Source organism: Fulmarus glacialis, unplaced genomic scaffold (assembly GCF_000690835.1).
Source record: "Fulmarus glacialis isolate BGI_N327 unplaced genomic scaffold, ASM69083v1 scaffold25068, whole genome shotgun sequence".
NCBI lineage: Eukaryota > Metazoa > Chordata > Aves > Procellariiformes > Procellariidae > Fulmarus > Fulmarus glacialis.
Genome location: NW_009230541.1, coordinates 15,175 through 29,664, shown reverse-complemented (window position 1 = coordinate 29,664; position 14,490 = coordinate 15,175). Strand labels below are relative to the sequence as shown.

General features: G+C 41.7%; 1 protein-coding gene across 1 annotated transcript in view; it reads right to left on the bottom strand.

The window, feature by feature from the left end:
- Nucleotides 1–14,091, bottom strand: part of KCNQ3 (potassium voltage-gated channel, KQT-like subfamily, member 3) — a 33,604-nt gene extending 19,513 nt beyond the window's left edge. Inside the window, exons 1-8 of the mRNA XM_009584286.1 lie at nucleotides 13,969–14,091; nucleotides 12,079–12,205; nucleotides 10,132–10,304; nucleotides 8,009–8,164; nucleotides 6,341–6,451; nucleotides 5,011–5,106; nucleotides 3,535–3,629; nucleotides 1,786–1,812 (exon numbers count right to left, since the gene is read on the bottom strand). Coding sequence (XP_009582581.1) covers nucleotides 1,786–1,812; nucleotides 3,535–3,629; nucleotides 5,011–5,106; nucleotides 6,341–6,451; nucleotides 8,009–8,164; nucleotides 10,132–10,304; nucleotides 12,079–12,205; nucleotides 13,969–14,091 — 908 coding nt within the window. The remainder of the gene's footprint in view (nucleotides 1–1,785; nucleotides 1,813–3,534; nucleotides 3,630–5,010; nucleotides 5,107–6,340; nucleotides 6,452–8,008; nucleotides 8,165–10,131; nucleotides 10,305–12,078; nucleotides 12,206–13,968) is intronic.
- Between the last annotated feature and the right edge of the window lie 399 nt (nucleotides 14,092–14,490).

Genomic DNA, 14,490 nt, shown 5'->3' with positions numbered 1-14,490 from the left:
CAGGAAGGCTCCAATGCAGGTTTACTGATGATTTTGCTGAAGGTTATTACATATGTAACAACATAAAAGCAAGATATATCCAGCTAGAAAGAGGGGCCTTGGGATTACAGTTTTAAAGATTTTGAGCTGTGAGTCATACTTTTCAGTTTTTAATCGAGTGCTTCAACACAAAATGAATTCTACTGGCCTGAAAGATACAGTAACTCAGAAGCTACTCCATGAACTGTTCTGTCACTGCAGGTGCAGGAGCTTCTCTAGGGGGGCTGTGACCGACAGCAAACTGCAGCAATCATTCTCTTTCCTAATTTTAATCTGCTGCTGCATCTGAGTCAGAACATGTTTTGGCTCAAGGTACGGAGTTACATACTCAAAAGAATTTCAGCTCCTAAGCTCTCTCCTACATATTAAAGGCCAAAATTCAGCTGCTGCCAACCCTGGAGATGGCTCCAGACATCTATATTAATGAAACTGAGCTTGGTCATGACTGCTTAGCCTGGGCAGTGCCATGGATGTATAGTACTTAAGATTCATGAGGGTTCACAAGCTAGGTAACTCCCATCCAGGCAGTCTTTGAAGAGGAGCAGGTTAGCTCATGATGATGGTGGCAGGAGGGGGAAGTAATCTTTTCCCAATAATCCAGCACTACAGCACTTGCCTATATCATAAGAAAACTGGCGACAGATTTTTCTTTTCTGTTAAAGGAGGTTTGAACCCCCAAAATTCATAGGAAAACAGCAAGTGTGAAACTGTTTTTTTCAGCTTCCTTTATTGAAGCTGTCATGTGTTGCATGAAACATTTAAAGAACAAAAAGAAAAAGATAACTTTTCATCAGGCCAGGGACTGGAAGCCAGGCCTGACCTCTGACTAACAGTTTTCAAATTTTGCTACAATTCTTGCTCTTTTTCTCTACGTTTTAAACGGGGATGCAAATGGAAATAGCTTCAGCTTGAGTCTGTGGAACTATTTATCCTTTAATTGCTATTGACTTTCATTGTGGGTGATCCATTGATAGCAGTTTAACATTTTCGACCTAAGATGTTGAATTATTTTATGCACTTTTGAATCTGCGACTTAGCTGGAGGGGGTTATAAATATATAATTTCCACTTGAGACCTTGCAGGATGACTGCCAATGACTGCTCTGTTGTAGTCTTCAGTGACTGACCAGTATTAGGATTGATGATTCCTTCATTCTCTTTGCTTATAAATTCCCCAAAATGACTGGAAGCTTTCCCATCTGTTTCAGCAGGGGTGGGATCAAGGCCTCAAACCTAGTGTAACCTTTTTAGTGCTGCCAGAGATATTGACTATCCTGCTGATCCATCTTAGCCATCCATCTTAGTATTTATTGTCAAGAAATCTTTGCACATGGTGAATCGATACAGACTTGATCCCTTACACTGCAACATTGCTCTGTGCAGGACTGTTGAGCAATAACATGAAGCAGAACTTTAAATTCACCCCAAAATAACCTGGATGCTAAACCCTGGCTCTATGGCATGGATCAGGAGAAATCTAGACCATGATTAATCATAACAAACAATAAAGCTCTTTACATACAATCAGCAAGCAACACTGCATTTGTAGGATTAGCATTTTAGCTGTGTTGTTAAATTGGGAAAAAAGCAAGCAATTAGGAAATGGATTGGTTAATCATTTTTAATGACTACCTGTGGTGTTAGTAGCATGTTTTGGTTAACAGCTCATGAATCCACAAAGAACCATTTAACCTGTATCCTTCAATAACTGTATTAAAACAAGGCTATAATAATGGCAGCTACATACCTGGTAGTACCATCCAATTGCTCTTTCCTTTTATAGAAGAGAGGAAGCATTACAAGAAAGTAAGGAGAGAAAAATTACATAATAAATTCAGCAGACTTTTTTTTTTAAACAGAAATTTCTAGTCTATTGCTAATGGTTTATACCTCTCTTGTTCTGTGACCACAACTGATAGCAGAATAAAAGCTACATTTTCAACTAGCCATAAAGAAAAGAAAGTGATATAGGTTCCTGAAACCAATCTGTGCTGCTTAGACTGGCAATCTTGTCTTTGGTGAGAAGTGAACTCCCTTGCCCTCTCTCCCAGGACCTTATTTGCAGAACACCTATTAAATTTCAGGTCACATTTGAATCACAGAAGAACCTACATACAATGAACAAGCTTGAAGTCACAGTAATGAGTCTAGACTTCAGGCAAGCCTGAGAATTATTCTCTGAATAAAACCTGAGGTCAAAAAACTCTCTAGAAATGACTCTATAATGGAATACATGGGAACAGCTAGAGAGTGAGAAGGGATAAAGAAAAGGAAAGAAATGTACTGAGCCTTAATTAAACACTTGTGGTGTTTTTTCTTAAAGATTTCCTTTTTGTCCTAAGTGAAATCAATCCTACAGAAACATATTGTGAATAAAACAAAGAGATAGTTAATATTTGTAATTTGCCCTTTGTGAAGGCAGGAGCCTGAAATGTTTCTTGAAGTCAGTTTTGAGCAACAGCTGGAGCTGCAGTATTAGCTCAGTGAGCACAACTTACATGCAGAGACCTCTGAGCTGAGCAATAGTTTAAGGGCACTTTTTGTCAGAATGAGGCATAACAGCAAGTCCAGAACAAAAGTTTAAAGCGTAAACTTGGATAAGCAATGCCCATTATTAGCAGCTGATAGTCTACAGCTAAAAGTCTTGGCTTTCATAGGGCTAACATTTTAAAATGTTAAGAACTCAAGGTGAGGAAGGTGCCTGTTTGACAGGCAAGAAGAGTGAGGGTCAGACAGACTCATATCCATAAACATGTTGAGTGTCCATTAAGTCTGAATGTCTTTATGTATGGAATGCTTTCCACTGAACTCACAAGTGGTGACTAAAATAAAACTATGACCCCAACTCCCCAAAAAGTCTCCTTGTGAACCTTCAGTTAATGGTTTCAGTGGGAGACAGTTTTAAACATGCTTTGGCAGTCCTCCATTGAATTGAGTGAAGGAGCAATTGGTATTGCCAAAGCACAAGCATTTAACAAGTATTAAATATGTTCACATATCATCATCACCTCTGTGAAGACCACAATTCTCAGGCCAGATGAGTTAAGGAGGGAAAAGTAAGAATTTTCAGCATAGCCCATATCTTAAAATACACAACTGCATCATAGAGGGTGTGAGAAGTACAGGAGCCTCTGAAATCCAGGGCTAGAACTTTATCAGGATCAAAATTGCAGAGGGAGAAATTGAGATTTCCAGGGCATTAAACTCCAGAGTCTTACAAAGGGAAGCTGACAGTGAGGCAGCCTTCTCGTTTGTTTAATGCCAACATGAGAGCCACTGATGGAGTTATCCATGTGCCCCTAATATATCCCACCAGGGGAAGGGAGAAGAAATGGATCCAGAAGCCAAAAAGCATGTTTTTCAGTCTCAGCCAGGAAGTTCACTCGCAACTCTCTGTTACCTACAAAAGCCTCACTGATACACATAAAGTCTATGTTTCCTGTCCTGACTTATACTTCACAGAAAACGATGATGGAGAGGTGGACAATGCACTTACCTGAAAAATGGAAATGATACAATTGATTCATAAAACCTCCAGGTAGCAACTAGATCAATCCTGTTGGGGTTAGTAGCATAGTATCTCCAAGCAGCCTGAATTACAAGGGGGAGGAAATAATTAGTGTTAGGTAGAGCTATTCCCCAGGCTGACAGCAGCCAGACTGTTTCAAAGAACATAACGATGCACCTGAGTGACTGTCTGGAAATTAATTACTAATCAGCCATACCAAGTAAGTGTCACTACATGGTGAAATTATTGACACTGGATTATGATCTGGGAGGGCTGTTAAAGGAAACAGGACGTGAGAGAGAACCACCAACATCAACAAGACATTACATTTGACTAAACTGTTTTTATTCTCCTGTCTGGTATGTCTAAAAGAGCTTCAAGCACTGCTGGATTTGTCCAATATTTCTGGAATTGTTTAAGCTAGTTTACTATCTAGTGTACCATCAGAGGAAATTTTGCTGAGCAATTTTCTACTTCAGCATTTAGCGCCAATCAAAATTCTCTAAGCACATACCTAAAAAATACTGCAGCTAAATTAGCTACCTGTTAGGTGGAGATGCTTTAATTTAAAAGGTGAATTCAATTCACCACTCATGCCTGCAGGCCCTTCTGTTTGCTAAGGAGTGTTTTTAATGAGAACAGCATAATATGCCACTCAGCCTGTTTCTCCTGAGGATTGGTTTGATCCTGAGCAGTCCTGAGCACCAACGCTTCCATCTGATATCACAGAAACTTTCTCTGTCCCTCTGTGGAAATGCTGCCATTTACTTCACTGCCATCAGGGTGTGATCCACACCTATTAAGAGTAACTCCTGTCAAATTTGTCAGCCCCCAGACTAGTAATTTTAAGCTTAATTTTCTGATTTCGTAACAAAGACCATAACCGAAGTCCAAATGAGCTAAGGAGTCTTTTCCCATTTAATCCTCTGATCATTCAGTGACATAACAGGAGATCCAGGGTGTGTTTCAGTTTTTATAAACCACACATACTATTTACGTCATTTGCCTTGATTGAAACTGTCACTGTGTATTGTGTTACTTTTATTGCTGTTTTCACATCAATAACAACATAACTTTGTTTGCACATAAAAGCACTCTCTCAAGGGAATTGACAAAACCTGGATTTTGGAAAGAATATTTTTTTGACAGCTTGTTTTCTGTGATTTTGTGGCACTGATGCAGAAGTTGGTTGGTTTCCAGAGGTAGCAGATGAAACCCTTTCTTCTAAAGACACCGTTCTTCTGAAAGATATTCTGGGGATTGAAACATTCCTCAAAAACTGCAAGGACCACTGGATTATCTAGCTCAATGTGAAAAAACCTGACTCCTTTACAAACAAAGCTTCTCACCTCCTGCAATGGGAAATGAGAATTTGGACAGGGGGGAAGGAATGGCCCTTGTTAACATGATGCAGCAGTCTTCATACAGAACATTTTTTCAAGGAGAGGGTAAGTGGCTGCAAACCTGAATGAGTTCAGCTGCTGGCTTTCTTCTTTTCTCAAAATGTTTTTGACGATGTTGCTCCTGGACCTTCAGTGCCAGCCCTGAGCCCAAAATGCCCTGAAAGCATAGAGTTATGCAAGATTTTAGACATTTCTTGCTCAGAAAAAATGGATTAATAATGAGAGGAAACAGGTCTGTAGGTGGAGATGGATATGGCTACGTGGGACCTTTGTGCAGTACAGCATGCCTTTCCCACTGCTCTGCTCATGAGACACGAATTTGTCATGATCCTCTCAAGGGCCACAGGCCACACCAAATCATTTTAAGGTCCTCAACAGGCTTCTTGAATGTCTACTGCCTTTCCAAGCTGGAGGTGTCCAGGTGGTGTATTACTTTCCATTCAGGGAAGAGTGAAACTGTGCTTGTGTGGTAAAAGAGCTATGCTAACCATGCTCTGGATTTGGGTGTGTGGGACTCCCCACCCTCTGTGAAATTCTTTCCAAGTCTCGATTTAAAAGAAAAATATCCTAACATCTGGACTTGGGATGGTTTCTGTTGCTATTCGGTCCATCTCACCCAGATCTGGTCTCATTCTTACCTGAGGACTTTGCAGACAAGGCAAATATTTGGCCTACGTAATACAAGAGAACAAATATACTTTCAAAAGCAATTTAGAGATCATTTCTTAAGCAGCCAGAGTAGGATTCACCTGGCTAGATCAAAAATACCTGTACTGTCACCTGCTATCTACATTCCCTTTAATCTTAGTGGGTAGAAACAACACTTCTGCAGTGGTGTCAGAGATCTCCTCTAGGAAGGAAGGGAAACAGGTGAGATTAAATGCTCTGCAGAGCTGCACTGGTTATAAAGGATGACCACCGGTCTGTGATGATCACTCAGATGTAGATCTCCAGCTTGCAAGTGTTTAGAGCTGGGTAAGATGGGCCCAACCCTAATTATTAAAACAATGGCCCCCTATCCTTTAAAAATACATCTTGTGTGGCTATGTCAATACCAGTAAACTAACCCTGTCCAGAGTACAGGCTCATGAACTGCCCTGTGATTTCCCAGACTGTTCACTTGCTGGATTAATTTTGTCCTGTGCCAATGAGCACTGTCTCACACGCCCACACATGGTTCGAGGAGTATCGGGGTGACATATTATTCCCAATAAGCTCTACGCAAAGTTGGGAAGAAAGGAGTTTGATTTACTGATATAGACCAGCTCAAGTGTCTGAATTACTTCTTAAAAAGGGATTTTGATTCCACTGGCAGTTTTGATCACTGTATCTTCTTTTTGCAAGTGCACAGCGCTGGGCTGTGCCTAACAGAGGAGGGGGACGGTACTTACTGCAGGAAGAGCAAAGAAAGACACTCCAATGAGAGAGAACGTAGCTGCAATCAGCCGTCCCTCCCATGTTTTGGGGGTCTTGTCGCCGTACCCAATCGTAGCGAGGGTGATCTGTGGGCAGAATGACCAGGACTTCCCATAAGAAAAACAAAGCCAACAGCTCTACTTAAATGTCACCATGAAATCTGCATAACTCACTTAGCTCTATGGGTGCTCATACACAGCTTCTTAAAATAGGATCTTGATGATGGGCCAACCAATATTTTTTAATAGCATTATAGCCCAGAGGCATTGCACCCGAGAGAATGGATTTAGTCTTAAAGCAGCTGCCTCTCTAGGATGCATTTGCTGAAAGAGAACTCCATGTGACATAGGGGAGTGGTAGAGTCACCATCCCTGGAAGTATTTAAAAGATATGTAGATGAGGCGCTTAGGGACATGGTTTAGTGGGCATGGTGGTGTTGGGTTGACGGTTGGACTTGATGCTCTTAGAGGTCTTTTCCAACCTTAATGATTCTATGATTCTATGATTCTATGATTGCATGCAGAGTGAGTCTCCTGCCCACCATCAGTGCACAGGTAGGAATGGGACTTGCCCATTCCTAAAACTCGCAGAGCTTTAAAAAACAATCAGGGCTACCTCTCCCTGAAGTCTCAGTCTCTGTAAAACAAAGATGACTTTGTGAAAACTTGTTCCTTTCCTGCACAATTGCTAATTTCCAGCTGTGTACCTTTTCTCACCAGTGAGACTCTACCTAAATGTCCTTAATATGTAAGGATATGAAAATATCCAGGTGTTCTATGCAACACTTGGGACCTTTTGATTAATAACGGTGGGGGGGGATCTTGCTATTTATGAGTGAACTGCAGTAAATAAAAAAATATGCTGCTAAATTTTAGTCACAGCATGATATAGACTCCCCTAACTATTGGTAGCAAAGCAAAATGAATTCTGTCTACCAGATGGCAGGAATATTTTGTGATCAAATGAGCAGTGGCGCAAACCAATACTCCTCTCTTCATCAGAAGAAACAAGAATAGATGTATCAAAGGTCCCTCTTCCTCAATATCCTACCACCAATGGCATTCCGTGAGTGATTCTTGGGGAATGCATGTTAGACACAAAAGAAGTGTTGAGTTATTCTTTCCAGAGACATTTTGGACTTGTTGAATTTCATCCCATTAATCATTGCCCAATGCTCCAACCTATCTAGATCCCTCTGCAAGGCCTCTTGTCCCTCAAGAGAGTCAACAGCACCTCCCAGTTTGGCCAGCTCTGGTTTTGTCATTTTCTGAGGGATGTAGCTCTCACAGGCAGGATACTGCTGTCATGAGAGCTAGGTTTCCCACAGGCATAGGCTCTGCCAGTGCAGTTATACCCAAAGATACACTCCTCTAAAAGAGAGGTTTCCCAGAAGCCAAGAGCACAGACTGATTTCTGAAAGGGGTTTAAGCATCTAAAGGCCTTTGTCTGACTGAAAATCAACAGGGATATAAGTTCTGTTAATTGGTTGTAGGGGCATCCCTACTTTGGTATTGTTATATTTGTAATATGCTCCTCACCCAAATTTAGCAGCACTTATACTGTAATCCTTAACATCAATACTTTATCCCTTCTTGGATACAAAGTTTTTAAGAAGGGGATAAGGTATTTTTGGAGTCACTTACCAGCCCCCACCACAGTGCATCTGCATAGGTTTCAAACTCTTCCTTCATCTCCACTCCGTTAGCATCCTTTTCAGGAACATCTTTTTCAACCAGATAAACAAGAAATGAGGACAGGATGAGTGTCAGAAACCCAATGTACCAAGCAGTGATGAGTTCCTGCAAAAGAAACAGATGGACAGTTGAGGGGCTGAAAACAGTTTCAATACCCACAGTGGCAGAGTAAACGTCAGGAGAAGAGAGAAGCACTGAGGATAACAGCAGAACTGTTATCAGTTGGTCACAGTCCATGACCAGCCCACCTCAGCACTTACTGGGAAATAATGCAGAGATTTACAAAAATTAGCACTTTCATAGCATCTTCCTTAGAAACAGCTTGGAGCAATCTGCAGTTGTAGTTCTGCATAAAGCTGGGTTAAGGGCTTAGCTGCACACATGACACAGGGTGCTGCAGGGCTCTATCCCTGACCTTGACTCTTCCCACTCCTGCTGTCCCTAGGCTTGGTCAGTCTTGGCAGACAAATCAACAGCTCTGCCCTCTCCCTACCTCCACAGAGCCAAGGCTGCAGGATGCAGTTTCTTCTCTGTAGGCAGATCAAAGCAGGTTCTGAGGTATGATTTCACCATGAATTGATGCAATAAGAACAGACCTTGAAAACTGTCTGTGTGAAAACAAACCTGAGCTTCCTTGTTTTAGAGGGAATGACTACAGTGGAGTGTGTGGCTAATCCTACCAAGGTGGGAGATGCAGCAACCCAAGTTCAAATCCCAGCAATGTCTGAAACAAAGCAGAACTTTTTTGGTGAAAGTCTTCACAAGTGGGTAAAAAAATCAATATTCCTTTTGTTTTCTGAGAACAGTATTTGCAAAAAAAAAAAAAAAGAAAAAAGTTTGTAGCTGAGAATTTCATAATTGAGTCTTGAAATAAGTCAACTTTCTTGGCCGATTTCTGGTGTGCAACAATAGAAGGAAATTTGTTGGCTAACCTTGTTATTAAAATTGTTTCTTTAGTGTCTCTGCTGAATCTAAGTTCTTGCAACCCCTTCTTATCTCCCGCAGCCAGCTGAGGTCCAAAGGGTGGTAGTTGGGAATCAAACAAGAAACATTTGAATGAAATCCCACACAATGAAGCCTTAAACAATTTCTAAACAGTGTCTTTGGCACATAGACTTTTTCCATGATCTCAGTTTCCCGAGAAACATTTTTGACATAAGTATTTATGTGCCACCTGCCTTGTAGCAAGTTTATATGGGGAAGAAACAGAAGTTGGTATGAAATAAGGCAGGGTGGGTATCCCTATCAGCCACTACAAAGAAGCAAAGTCTAATTATGCTGTGCCAGCTGGCATTCTAATTTTAAAAAAACCCTAAAATGTCAGGAATGTCATTCATGGATAAGAAAAAGCCGTATGTAGCACAGAGTGTATGCAATTTTTCTACACTCTGTGCAGATGAGAAGTCTCATCTAGAGGATTTTTATGCAGATAGTTTTTAACTTGTAATAATGTTTGGTGAAAATGCAAGAACACAACGTATCTGTCTGGTGTGAGACAGGATGTGTCTGACTATAGCATCAGGTTAGACTGAGCAAAGATGATTTTAGAAATTTTGTCTGTCTGGGTTCACACTGTGTGAATCTTTGTATTGCCTGACCCATTGCCTGCCTCTGCTTCCAAAGAGAAATTATACCAGTAGCTCCCTTTGAAACCACATTTCTGCTAACCAGCCTCTTTCCATCCTTCCGGAGTCCTGATCCATCTGTTGATCAGACAAGTCTGAGAAGCCACTACAAACATGTTGCAAATACAGAGGCATTTCTGTCAAAGATTTCATCATTCTTCACCGTTAAAGGGATGTCCCTGCTCTCATTCACTGTAAAGGCTGAATGAGTGTGGGAATGAACACTCTCTCTTGTCACTTCCCAGCGCCACTATTGAGTAGAGAAGGGTAAAACAAGGGGTAGAAATGGTTCCGAGAATGGAAGAGGGAATAAAGCTGAAAGGACAAAACTATTGCTTGAACTACTAGACATAATCCCAAGGCATTGCTGTACCTGTGCATCCCTTCCCTTTCCCTTCAATGTCTCTCCCCCAAGCCGCAGCTAAGCCCTGCAAGCTCCTCACTTACTTTGCTATGTGCACAAATGGCTGATCCCAAAAGTTTCCATGTACCGCCCCGCCTGTCCATTCGGAGCATCCGTAGGATCTGAAGGAAGCGGAGGCTTCTGAGAGATGTGGCCAGAACATTGCCCTGGTTCCCAACAGCAACCACTGGCACTGAAGCAATCAGCACAAAGATATCTGCAAGGCGAAAAGAACAAAGCCTGCCAACAAAAGTGGCCCCATCACCTGCTTCTTAATCCCATCTGGTTGCGCTGCAAATTTCTCTAGGCAAATTTTAAAGCTGCCTGAAAATGCCTTCTCTTGCCAATTAAACAGATATCTGCACCTGCCACACAGTTGGCATCATGCACAGAACCCACTAGAAAGCCTCGTAATTTATTTACAGATTAATGCACTGGACTTGAGACACTGTCTGAGCTAGCTTAGGGATGCACAGAAACAGTGTCCGAATGCTGACAGAAAAAACCTTAAATTCATCTGTCCCACAGGAATACCACAGTGTCAGGAACACCACAGGTCAGCAGATAAGAAATTCAGTTTTTGATAGTGCATCTAGTACTTCATTCTTTTGGCTGAGTTTTCCCACTAAAATCTCAAAGGCAGTACTACTATTTTTGGAAGCGCTCACAGGGCCAATTTGCTGATCAACTGAAGAGGTTTGAAATGCAAATCACATCACTTCTTGTTGTTTTATTTCTCTTTCTTTCTTTTCCTTGTTTCCCCCCTGCTTTTTGATCCTATACATGCACAAGAAAAAAGTGGTACCAAAAGGCTTCAAACATTCTTTCGGCACTCAGTCTTTAAATTGTCTTCATGTTGTTTTTCCAGCCAAAAAGAGTGGCACTGGATGGATTTCAGATTTGTTCACTTTCAATCATTCTCAAACCAAACTTGTGCCAGTGACAACCAAGAGATGATACTAATAAATCCCGTGGATCATTTCTGTTTTTTACCCAGATATCAATGAAGATTCATTCTCAGAAGTGAGATGACACTTTTACCGAGAAGGCATGAGACAGTATCAATCCCACTTGTTCACACTGTGCTCTACTGCCTTCACAACGCTATTAGAAGTATAAGAAGTATTTATACAACAGTAGCACCCAAAGGAGAAGTACTAAATTGAAGATAGCACAGATGCACAAAGAAAATTTGTTCCAATTTTGTCTACCACTTAGATCCACAAGATGAACAAAAGGAGGGAGAGGGAAGAGGGTAGCATATATTCATATAACCACAGCACCATGGCTCCCCAGAGTGCTATGTGCTGTACAAATAAAGAACAAAAAGCTAGTGCTTGGCCTGAAGAGCATCAAAATAAATGAGGGAGTCCTGGAAACAGTGAATGAATGTGGATGTGCATGACAGGTGCTCAGGGCAGAGTGAGCTCCTAAATGTTGGCTAGTTGGTTTGTGGACATAATGGGGAGTTTTAGGAGAGGATTCAAACATGAATAATGAGTAGTTTTATGATAGTTGTAGGCAGTGCCTTCCAAGCCTGAAAAACAATGGGTGAAATCACAAAGATACTTGTTTGCAAATGCAGACCAACATTAAAAAGGTAAAACCCAACATTTGAATATGAAAGAGGGCTGGGGAAGATGACACAGTGTTGCGATCTGAAGTGGTTTGAAACTGAAGGCAGACAGAATATATTTTGGGATTAGCTTAAAAAAAATGCACTGCGACTCAGGACAAGAAAAATGTGTTTGAAGAGTAGAAAGATCCATTTTTTCCTCACTAACCAGCCACCCATGGGTCTCTTGAATGAATCATTATTGCCAGGTACTTCAAATAACTACTCCAAGCAGGACACAGCTCCTAGCACAAAGGGCAGATCTGATTTCAGTGTTCTTTGCGTTGCCATTCACTGGTTCTTGGACATCCCCCCAGACCGGTTTAGAAGGAAAAGGCCGTAACGGGGAAAACAGTAGTGGAGAGCATGTGCTTACCCAGCATGCACAAAGGCTTCCTGGCAAATTTGAGTCTCCCCCTCCATCCTTTGTAGCGACAGCAACACCCAGCAGCCCAGATTCTTAAGGCAAACTCTGCTCCAAAGATGAAAATGGCAAAAGTTTCCTGTATCAAAGACACAAACTATATTGTTAGACTCGTAACAAGTTTTGCAGTAATTCTGGACACGTGGAGACAGCTGAAGCAAACAGATGAGGTACAAGTGTTGGGGTACGTGTGTAAGAGAGAGAGAAGAAAAAAGGGGGGAGGAGTATATAGGTTGATGAAAGAGGCAAAGCATAGTGGGACATAGCTTTACAGCCTGCTAAGTACTCTGCAGAAAGGATGTGCCCCTGCTGTTGGGTAAATGTGAAGAGCTTACCCTGCCTTGATGGAAAGGCAATTACTTCACAAAAAGACCTCCTGTTTCACATGAAATGAGAAGACGTATGTGAGTGGTGACTGCAAAGTCCCCAGTGCACTCTATACCCACACCTGGGGTTACCCACCAGCAGTTTGTTCATGCAGCTATATCTATAGAGACAGGGACAGGATACAGTATATTCATATGGTCATAAATTTAAGGCAGTGATAAAGATATGTATAAGACAAATTTAAGGCATATATTATCCCCTTAAATGGGATTTTTCACCTTGCTCAAGAACTTTTCTAAGCATGGGGAGGGAATGGGGAGGAAAGAGCTTCTCTGAGGTGCTCAGTGGAGGTGGGCCATGGGCAGCATGGGGCACACAGTTACTTTTCCTCTCTGTGAATAGCTGGCAAGGGGGAAAGGGGGATTTTTCCTGATGCTCATACCCACAGCTGCTAGGCATTTCTGAAAACCACTGAGAGCCACATAAAAGCAAGCACAGGAGAAGGGAAAATAACCTCAGGCTTTTTCAAATGTGAAAAGATGGGTCTAAGCAGGATAACAGGGACCAAAAGCGAGTTTCACATTCCCTAGGGGATGAGGGTGTTTTCATACAGGCACTTTTTGAGAAGGAACATGCAAGGGAAATTCACCTTTCATTCCTTTTGGCATTTAGTTCCTGTCGGATCTACATGTCTCTGGGGGTACATGGGGGAATGGAAATTGAGATCCTGGAACTACTCTTGCTGTGCAGTTTCCCTAGGGATGCTTTTCTACAAGGCCAGGTTAAGGGAGAGGTTGCGTTCTCTATTTCATGGCAGCTATGGGAGCAGAGGAAGTTCTTTGTTAGGGTCATTTTCATAAAATAATGAATACGTCATGTTTATATTTAGTGAGTGTTTTTTCCTATTTTTTTCTTCTTCTGCCAAATGGGAGGCCTACAGAAATACAGTCTTGAGCATGAACTCCAGCATTTATAAAACAAGCACGCTAGAAACACAGAGAAAGGAATATATTTGTTGCAAATACATTTTCTCTCATGGATAGTCATCGGAGGCACTGCTTGCAACAATTTCAGTTATGCTGCTATTGGGCACAAGCATGAGTCCAATTCTGATGACTTCCCTTGAAAGAAATACTGGGATTGGTAGAATACTGTAGAATGAATCAAAATTGTTGAAAGGTCCCCAAAAAATGAGTTTTCAAATGTGCTCAGGTTTGGCATGGTCAATAGGAAATTTATTGGTACTTTGATGGGAGAACTGTTAGGTAAATGCTGAAAAGCCATTATTTAAAAGTCTCAGGCTAGTATTTTTCCTCTCTCCTTACTTCCCTTTTACTCAGTCGGTGTTGACAATGGACCAGTAACTCTCCAATATGTAACTGTACGGTCATTGCGCCAGGACCAACAAAAGAAATCTTAGTGCATGCAGAGCTGGGAGTAGTTTCCATCACTGCTGATGGAGCTGATTTCAATTCAAGGACATTACCTGGGTGATGCAGCAGCCAGTCTACTTACCAGCAAGAGGAGCCAGTCTCCCGAAACAGTTTCGTACTCCTTGAAAGTTGTCAGGACAGCTAAGATCAAACACCCCAAGACAATCAGAAACCTGGAATGAAATAAAAGGAAAAAACACAGCATTGTTACCCCTCTCTGTATTTGCATTGGAAATGTTGTCTGCAAAAACCTGGGTGGCGACCTTCAGGGGCTGGCTACTTCCCACCGGTGAGCAGTGAGGTGGGCTCTCATGAAGATCAAAGGTTCTCAACCTGCACGGAGGGGCCTGGCAGTCAAGAAATCATGGCAAGTTCCTAAATCAGAATGGTCCTGGGACAGACATACATTAATTAACTTGTTTGCATTCTTCAGGAAGGAAATGGATGATACTGCACTTTGGGAAGGCATTGTATGGCAGAGGACTGTAATGCTCAGGAGGTATATTCCAACCTGATGTGCTGTGCGCTTCACAAAATGGCACTGCAGTTACAGTGGAATAAATCTACTTGGCACATCCTGAGAAACAGTAAACACTCCAATACA